The sequence below is a fragment of the Entamoeba dispar genome, genomic scaffold, assembly GCF_000209125.1.
Source record: "Entamoeba dispar SAW760 scf_1105229459977 genomic scaffold, whole genome shotgun sequence".
NCBI classification, from domain to species: domain Eukaryota; phylum Evosea; order Mastigamoebida; family Endamoebidae; genus Entamoeba; species Entamoeba dispar.
In genome coordinates this window covers 12,575-21,586 of record NW_001853962.1, presented here as the reverse complement: position 1 = coordinate 21,586, position 9,012 = coordinate 12,575, and the positions used below count along the sequence as shown (strand labels likewise).

At 24.0% G+C, this 9,012-nt stretch overlaps 5 protein-coding genes across 5 annotated transcripts, besides 11 other annotated features; 3 read left to right on the top strand and 2 right to left on the bottom strand.

Annotated features, from left to right (window-relative positions):
- The first annotated feature begins 1,349 nt into the window (after positions 1-1,349).
- Positions 1,350-1,484: a microsatellite.
- Positions 1,410-1,582: a microsatellite.
- EDI_209490 (uncharacterized protein) lies at positions 1,582-2,512 on the bottom strand (the record flags this gene model as incomplete). Its single annotated transcript, XM_001736573.1, has 4 exons — positions 1,582-1,731; positions 1,787-1,986; positions 2,032-2,195; positions 2,262-2,512. 4 exons carry the CDS (start codon positions 2,510-2,512, stop codon positions 1,582-1,584), a joined length of 765 nt encoding a protein of 254 aa, XP_001736625.1.
- Positions 1,952-1,981: a sequence feature (AT_rich).
- Positions 2,197-2,248: a sequence feature (AT_rich).
- Positions 2,511-2,574: a sequence feature (AT_rich).
- Positions 2,575-2,583: 9 nt separating this feature from the next.
- Positions 2,584-3,010, bottom strand: EDI_209480 (uncharacterized protein; the record flags this gene model as incomplete). Its single annotated transcript, XM_001736572.1, has 2 exons — positions 2,584-2,751; positions 2,810-3,010. 2 exons carry the CDS (start codon positions 3,008-3,010, stop codon positions 2,584-2,586), a joined length of 369 nt encoding a protein of 122 aa, XP_001736624.1.
- Positions 2,753-2,799: a sequence feature (AT_rich).
- A 162-nt stretch (positions 3,011-3,172) lies between the features above and the next one.
- EDI_209470 (actin-11, putative) lies at positions 3,173-4,270 on the top strand (the record flags this gene model as incomplete). The annotated part of the gene is made up of 1 exon (XM_001736571.1): positions 3,173-4,270. One exon carries the CDS (start codon positions 3,173-3,175, stop codon positions 4,268-4,270), a length of 1,098 nt encoding a protein of 365 aa, XP_001736623.1.
- A 452-nt stretch (positions 4,271-4,722) lies between these two features.
- Positions 4,723-4,767: a sequence feature (AT_rich).
- A 131-nt stretch (positions 4,768-4,898) lies between these two features.
- Positions 4,899-4,977: a sequence feature (AT_rich).
- Positions 4,978-5,059: 82 nt separating this feature from the next.
- Positions 5,060-5,112: a sequence feature (AT_rich).
- Positions 5,113-5,134: 22 nt separating this feature from the next.
- EDI_209460 (uncharacterized protein) lies at positions 5,135-5,812 on the top strand (the record flags this gene model as incomplete). The annotated part of the gene is made up of 1 exon (XM_001736570.1): positions 5,135-5,812. One exon carries the CDS (start codon positions 5,135-5,137, stop codon positions 5,810-5,812), a length of 678 nt encoding a protein of 225 aa, XP_001736622.1.
- An 89-nt stretch (positions 5,813-5,901) lies between these two features.
- Positions 5,902-5,967: a sequence feature (AT_rich).
- Positions 5,968-6,013: 46 nt separating this feature from the next.
- Positions 6,014-8,785, top strand: EDI_209450 (uncharacterized protein; the record flags this gene model as incomplete). Its single annotated transcript, XM_001736569.1, has 1 exon — positions 6,014-8,785. The coding sequence occupies one exon, from the start codon at positions 6,014-6,016 to the stop codon at positions 8,783-8,785; it is 2,772 nt and encodes a 923-aa protein (XP_001736621.1).
- A 10-nt stretch (positions 8,786-8,795) lies between these two features.
- Positions 8,796-8,927: a sequence feature (AT_rich).
- The last annotated feature ends 85 nt before the right edge of the window (positions 8,928-9,012 follow it).

Sequence of the window (9,012 nt, the reverse complement as noted above, 5' to 3'; positions counted from 1 at the left end):
ATTTATGTATTTCATTTAATAAATTCAGTATTTAATTTTATCTATGTAAAGTATATCTGTTAATGAATTAATAAATTCAATATTATAACACTTCATCTTCTCAATTACTCTTTCAATATTTATTAATATGTTTATTCAAACTTTAAACAACTTTCAATACATTTAATGTGTTACTACCAAATAATTGTTCTTTCATTTATAATATTTAATTCACTGTATTATTTCATGAAATAGATTTCTTGCAAAAGGGTTATTTTTGAAAGTAGTGTTTTAATTCATCTTAGTAAATTGTTTCTATCACACTTATCAGTGTGTTTATTAATTCAATGTTCCATTAAAGAGATTTACAGGATAATTAATGTCGTACATTTATATGTAATTCCATAATATTTATTAAATCAGTCTTTGTTTCTTACGTGAAATTATACAAAAACATGCCTAAAAACTATGACACAAAAAAAGAAATAAACACTCTTCATAAAACCAGTACAATCACATAAATAAATCCCTGTTATAAGTCAACTAAGAAAACATAACCAAAACCATTTGGTGTTGATTTGTTGAAGCATTTGTGGTCTTTTTTTCATCAACTATAGAGATTTTTCAAATATAAACATAAAGTGGTATAGTATTAATGCTTACAATACTATAAGTACTAGTTCATCTAATTGTGTTTGTCCTAATGACAAATTTATTTCATAGTTCTTTTTTCATTGATAGACAAATGATAAAACTCTCATCATTAATGCTATATAATATTTAAACAAGATTATTCACCAACAAATTTCAACCCACTATTAACAATAAGTGAAAAATAACTTTATTATGAGCAGTTTAATTTTCTTAAGTACTTAATAAATGAATTATTTAGTTATAAAGAAGTTATTTGTTATACCTCTTTTGTAGAAAATTAAATAAATACCAAAAAAACTATTCCAAAATATAAATAAAATGTTAAATGATGTTTATTTATTCTTTATCTTCTATTTCTGTTTTCTTTATTTTACTTCTCTAAGAAGTAAAATAAAGTATCAACATTTCATTAATTAAACAAGAAAAAGTCAATTATTTAAATATGGTGGAAGGATATGGAAATCCAGGAGTATTGAACGTAAATACAGGTAGAAATGAGAAAATGAATGAATAAAAAGGATGACAAAATGAATAAGAGATTAGTTCATCTTTCCCAACTCCTTCACATTTAACAAGTACAACTATTGATAATACCATAAATGACCCTAAAGCACTGACCAACAATAAATACTTTGATATACACCCTCCTCTATTCCACAGCATTAATCTAATATTAAACTACCTTATTTGTTTGGTTAAGTTGTTTTCCTTCTTTTAAATAAACACAACATCACAGAATAAGAAAACAAACTAAAACATAATCAACATTCAACCACAAAATAATAACAAACAATAAATAAGAAACAAAAAATAAAATAAAAACAAAAAAAAGAAATAATACCAATACAAAATAGAAGAACTACCATACAACCAATGAAATATGATATAATAATAAAATTAAAAAAGTAAATACTAAACAAATAAAAAGATCAATAAATTTAATAAGAATTACTTTGATGCAAGTCTTACAAACTCTGATTTGTCATATGAATTAAATGAAGAAATTGTAACTTTTAAGTTATTTCTAAAGAAATGACTAATTATTTCTTCATTTATTTCAGTACAAGTTTCTAGAGTTAAATTAACTTTACAATGAATCTATAAGAATGAATAATGATATTTACTGAATTCAAATAATAATAGAAATACAAACTTGAGAAAGAATTCCAAAAATATACTTAATGAATGGTGTTGCTTGACTATAAAAAGTATTAAAAGAAGAAATATATTTCAACCCAGACAATGTTAATGGTTTTATATTTTGAATTGGTAATAATTGAGGTTTTAAAATAATAGCTCCATTTTCTGTTGTTCCTTCAATAAAATAAATAATATAATTTGATTTAATCAGTTCTAGTTTTGTTTTTTTGAATAAGGTTAATGGTGTATTAAAAATACTACGTTTCATAGCTTGGAATAATTTTAATTCATAAACATCTTGTGACTCATTGTTTTGTTCAGTTGGATAAACAAATGTTGCATTAAGTAAGTAACGATAAATAACAATATCAAGAAATGATTGATGATTACTAACAATTACATGTTTATTTGTTGATTTATCTCTAATTTAATTTAATAAAGATTTTTTTTAGGTATTTTAAAAAAGAATAAAAAAGAAAAGAACAAACTTAATTTGAATAGAATAAATTCCACAAACAAATAATATTATTCTCAATAAACAATTTTGGATAAATTGGATTATTGAATTCATTGGTAATATTTCTGTAATATATAAAAATAATAAAGTATCTATAACCATTATAACTTTAATAGGAAAAACAAAAATACCAAATAAGATTGTTTGTATAGAAAATTGATTTTGTGTCATGAATGGATGAATACCTGTCTTAAAATCTCTCCATTTACTATATTTCTCCATTAAATAATAACTAATTAAAATTATAAGTTCTTTTAAATGAAATTTTAAAGAAAAAAAAAAATGAACAAGTTTTAATTAATACTTTCTTCTCCTTCTTTAACAAATTGTTCTAATGAATTTCCAATAATTTCTTTCACTAATTTTGCTTTTTGAACTATTAATCCTAAATGTGCAATTCTTGAACCTATAATTACAAGAAAAACTGTTGGTGATAATGGAGTAACATAAATTGGTCCATTCTATTTAATAAATTAATATCTCTTTATTTTATTAACATTATTAATTTACATAACAAACTTCATAATGAAGTATAATTTCTTTTACTGATATTTCATCATTAAATTGTTGACTAAACATAGAAGCAATAACTTCAGCATGTACTTCATCACTTCCAGCATATGTCAATACTTTTCCTTGTTGTGTACAAATTGTAACTTGTTCAATATTAACTGAAATCATTGACTCAATTGTTTGATAAAGTTGTTTTACATTAAGCATGGTTATACTTTCTCTTTCTTCTTTTTCAGTTTGATTTTCTCTTTTTTTTCATTTCAGTTTTACTATTCTAAATTATTAGTAAGTTATTAGTAAGCTATAACTTATTGTTTTTATCTTGAGATAAGAAAATCACTTTTAAATCATAATTCATCTTCACTTATTATGAATACACCAACAACAATTATTGATAATGGAAGTGGTCTAATAAAAGCAGGTGGCTTAAGTGAAGAATTACCAAAAATTGTATTTCCTTGTGTTGTAGGACATTCTAAGGAAACTAACAAACTAGAAAATATAGGAGACTTTGCTCAATTTTCAAAAGATTTGAATTTACAACGACCAATTCAACGAGGAATTATCAATGATTGGAATGATATAGAAGATATTTGGGATTTTACTTTTGAAGAATTACAAGTAGAATCAAGTGACCAAGTTGTTATGTTAACTCAAGCTGCATTAACACCACCAATTCATAAAGAAAAAATGGCACAAATCATGTTTGAAGGATTTGGTGTAAATGGATTAGATATTATGATGCAGAGTTTATTAGAACTTTATTTTAGTGGAAGAACAACAGGAATTGTTGTTGATTGTGGATATGGGATGTGTCAAGTTGTTCCTATTTATAATGGATATATGATGGAACATGCTACACTCAGACTAAATTGTGCAGGAGAAGAAATTAATGAGTATTTAAGAAAATTATTAATTGAACGTGGAATAATATTTAGTACAGAATGTGAGAAAATTGAAGTTGAAAGAATAAAAGAACGATTAAGTTATGTTGCATTTGACTATAAGGAAGAATCAACATTGGCATCATTATCCAGTGAATTAGATAAAAAGTATGAACTTCCAGATGGTCAAATAATTTCTATTGGAAGTGAACGATTTAAATGTAGTGAAGTATTATTCGAGCCAAATATTATTGGAAAAGAAACAAGTGGAATTCATGAAATAACATATAACTCTATTATGCAATGTGATTGTGATTTAAGAAAAGAAATGTATAATAACATTGTTCTTTGTGGTGGAAGTTCAATGTTCCCTGGAATGAAACAACGTTTTATTAAAGAAATTACTATTTTATCCCCTCCTACTATTCAAATCAGTGTTGATTGTAATAGAAAAAGAAAATATGGTGCTTGGATTGGTGGAAAATTGTTTGCTAGTTTATCATCATTTGAAGAACGTTATATAAAGAAAGCCGAATATGACGAATTTGGTGCTTCTTATATTAATTCTAAAGATAAAAAATAAATCTTTCATTTTTCATAACTTTTTAAGTTCTTATAGTATTTTTGTTTTTTTTTCTTCTTCATAATTATTGAGATTTTTTCATGTTATTCATTTCACTTCTTTTTATTTCTTTGTTTATTCTTTGTTGAATATAATTACTATTATTTAGACTCTCTTTTGAAGAACTAAGAATTACTATAATGAACTTATCTTCTTTGAAAGAGTTTTTGCTTATAGGATAAAGAATAGTGATTACCATAAAAAGTATTTTGACTATTCAGAAAGAACAATAAATATAAATTTGTGTTAATAGTAATGATATTGAAATGAATTAAATTAACTATGTGAACTTTTTTAATGAATTATTGGAGACAAAGAATAACACAAAAAGCATACTAGAATAACTTCTTTACAAAACAAAGATTATTTTTAACTTGAGTGATATTATTTAAAAAAAGACAATCATAAGAGAGAATAAAATAGTTAAACAAAAAAAAACATAAAATATAAATATATAAGCATCATGACTTACCAAAAATTATGGAAAAAACTTAATGTCTATCAATGAAGAATTCATATCAAAACAAAAAAAACAACAAAATAATAGAATTGCTATTTTTATTATTGTAAAATTGAATCATTCATGATGTATAAAAAAATAATCAATTTAATTCTTCAAAAAAAATGAAAAAGTTAAAAAAAATGAATGAAATATTAAGTTATATAAAGGCTTTATTAATATTTAAGAGATGTTTTTTAACAAGACAAAAACCAATATTTAACTTTTAGAAGTAAAAATAAAGAAAAAGGTTTTTTTTTAATTTTATAAATAAAAAATAAAAAATAAAAAATTTAAATAAAAACTAACTTCAAACACAATTTTATATGTCTCAAGTTATACTTCCAAGTCAGTTTCAAAGAATACTCACAATAGCAAAAGCATTTATTACGACAGTTCCAGACATTGACATTATTCTTACTGGACACTATAATATTATATTTGAAAGTAAAACAGTGTCTGAATTATATCTTCGATGGACACCATTATTTTGGAATTTTTTGAGAAACCCGAATATTTCATTTGATAACAAATTAAAGTTATTTGTATATTTTTCTCCATACTCTGAAGACCCCTTTCAACCAAATTCAGTTTTAATTAAAATGACTGATGACCAATTAATGTTGGTGTTAAGTGAAATAATTAAACGAAACAATAGACTAAGAATGGATCCAGTGTTTTATCAAAAATACATTAAAGAAAGAAATTCTGTTCAACAATTTGAGTTTTTTTTACAATTATTAAAGGCTCATGATAATATGAGAAAAGAACCAGTTGAAATAATAGTTGATCCATTTTATTTTGCTGGTATTGAATTAAAAAGAAAAGAAAAACGTCAAGAACTTATTCAATTAATTTTAAAAGAATTACAACAAGCAAATCAAAATACTCTTGAACAAATATTTAATTCCTTAAAAATTAATCAAACTCAATGGGATGTAGAGTTAAATCTTGAACAATATTCTATTAATGAATTAAAGAGTCTTTTGTATTTATTCAATTAATTTTATGATAAATTTGATTATTGTTCTCTTTACTATTAATAAGGAAATAAAGTTCTTTTTGAAAGTTTCAAACATTTTATAATCTCAACAAAAATAAATTTTTGTTTTTTTTTTGTTATAATGAAAATTAAAAAAAAAACTATTTGAAATTTATTGTTTTATCTGAATGAAACAAAACTCTAAAAGAAGGTATATTAAACAATGAATGAATTACAAAACTTTTGCCTTGAAGAACTTCAACCTAAAGAAGTTCAATTATTAAATAAATTACATTGTTATCTTCGTGGAAGTACTGAACAAGCAGAACAAGGTTTTGAAATTATGTCAGACGCATTGGAGAATGTTGGATTTAAAAATTTTTTAAAGAAAGTGAAACCATCTTTATATACCGATTGTTTATTATCAAGTGAGGTTGACATAGTCAATGCAACTCTTAACTTTCTTATTTTATTAAGTGAAGAAAATGAAATTTCAGAACATGTAATACAACATGACAATGAACTTGCAAATAGATTAAATCCTTTAATTTCAAATGAAGAAACTATTATTGCTGCTCTTCATGTCATTAATGGATTTATTTCTGTTGCAGAGAAATTAGATAGTGCTTTACCAAGAACTCCTAGAAACCACTCTATAAATTGTTCTAATATTTCACAATTTATTATTCTTATTCCTGCATTAAATAAACATTTACAAACTTATGATCCGGTTCAAATGTCTGTATATCAATGTCTTATCCATATTTTAAGAATTCCAAATGCAAAATCAATATTTTTACGTGAAAATGGTGCTGAAAGAATTGTTGATCTTATTGCTGGTGGAAATGATAGTACTAATTCAGGATGTTCTCTTGTTAACACAATACTAACAAATGAAGAAGAACATACTTGTAATACTTTCAACTTAATTCTTCTTAAAGCAAATATTATTGCTTCATTATTAACAGAATTAAATAGTGAAACTGTTGGAGAATGTTTAAAAACACTGGAAATTATGGCAAGGAGTAAAATTGTAGTAAATGCAATTGCAGCATCTCCAAATATTTTATCTCTTATCGATTGTCTTAAATTTCCACCAGAAGAACCTAATACTATAGACTCTTTAAAAGATGCACTTGAAATAATTTCTTTGCTTGCTCAAAATAAAACTGCATTGACAAGGTTCAGAGAAGTTGGATTTACATTAGTTCTTTCTGATTTATTATCTAATTTTAATGAATTAAATGAACGTATGCAAATATTATTATTATCTAGTTTAATGGGTTGTACTTCAGATGAACATTTAATGAATGAATTAAACATTTATAATGTAGAAACTCTTTTAAAATTAATTTCACTACAAGGAATTGCTAATGATATCAAGACTAAAATTCTTACTCAATTTGTTTATTTTAAACAACACCAACCCATTATAGAACCAACTCAAATTACTTTAGAAAGTGCAAAACAAGAAGAAGAACTTAAGAATATGGAAAAGGCTATGGATATTACTAAAAAAAGATTATACCAATATGAAACAACTCATTTTCCTTTACATAATACTTCTCAACCAGAAGACTCGACTCTAAATTCATCTACAAACTCTAACCAAGAAAACCAAAATGAAATTAGTGAACAACATAAAGCAATGAGAGTACCAAGAAAAACATTGGCTCAAAGAAAGAAGAGAAACGCTATAATTATGAAAGGGTTCCAACTTGAAGAATTAGCAGAACATTATGGAGAAAGTATTCCTCCTGAATCATCTGTAATAACCCCTCGAGTATTAAAAATATCAGAAGAAATGAAACAAAATGAAAGTAATTCTATCCAGAGTACATCTCCACAAGTTAGTATTAATACAACGACAAATACAAAAGATATTCAGAAACAAGAAAGTGTTAAAGTAATATCACCAAGAAATAAACAAGAACAAAATGAAAATAGGTATAATGAAGAAAATAAATTATTATGTGATAGGTTAAGTTTAAATAGAATGAAAATGCCATCTATTGATTTAATTTCAGCAGAAGGAAATAAAGAACAACTAACTTTTGTGTCTCAATTAAATGCACAATCAAAAAATAGAGGAGTTTGTTTAAATGAATTATATGAAAGTCAAGTGTCTTTTAATAAATCAATGAATAAAATTGTTACAGTGGTTATCCCTCAATTAATTAAAATTAATAAAGAAGTTGCAAGTATTTTTCTATCATTTGAACAATTAGCCAAATTTCATCAACAATTAGAAGTTGATTTAAAAGAACTTGTTGATAATAATCAGAATTATGATGTTGATGTTTGTGATGTTATTAGTAAAATGTTAAATAATAGTGAGTTTATGAAAGAGTATGAAAAGTATTGGATTAATGTTGAAATGGATAAAGTTAGAACATTAAGAGAACAACCAGAAATATCAAAAAAATTAAAAGAATTTGATAAAGAAGGATTAATTGTTGAAAAATTAATCCTTCTTCCAATGGATAGATTTAGAAGATTTGTTCCTATTATTGATGCATTTATTCATAATACACCAGATTGTTGTGTTGAACATGATAATATAGTTAAGGCATATAGTGATATTGTTTATTTAATTTCATTTTTTGATGAAAAAAGACAAATACAACAAGGATTAGCTAAAATAAAGAAATTACAAAAAGAAGTAGAAGGATTTGATATTATTGGAGTTGTATTATCTGATATTCAATTATGTGTAAAAGTAGGAAAAAAACCAGAAACTTTAAAAGTTATTGTTGTCGGACAAGATAATGGTATTATACAAATGGTTGGTATTAAAAAGAAAAAGAAAACATTAAGTGTTAAATGGAAATATACTATTGATAAATCCACAATGTTAATTCCTAATGATAATAAAATTACAATTACAACAAAAGACCAAACAGGAAAAGCTTGTGAAATAATTCTTACATTTAAATTTTTAAGAGAGTGTGATGAATGGTATCAAATGGTTCTTAAAACATTAAACAATTGTTAAAAATTTTTGGTTTTTTTTATAATAAAAATCATTTTAATAATAATAAAATTAATTTTCAGTAATACTATTATTTTCACTTTATATTTTTAAAAATCATTCAATTTAAAGAATATTATTTTAATAACATTTTCTATATTTATTACTTTCGAAGTTTATATCAACTAAATTTCTTCAACTTTACATATATCCAAATTCTCATAATTTAAAAATAACTTTGTTAATCCTTC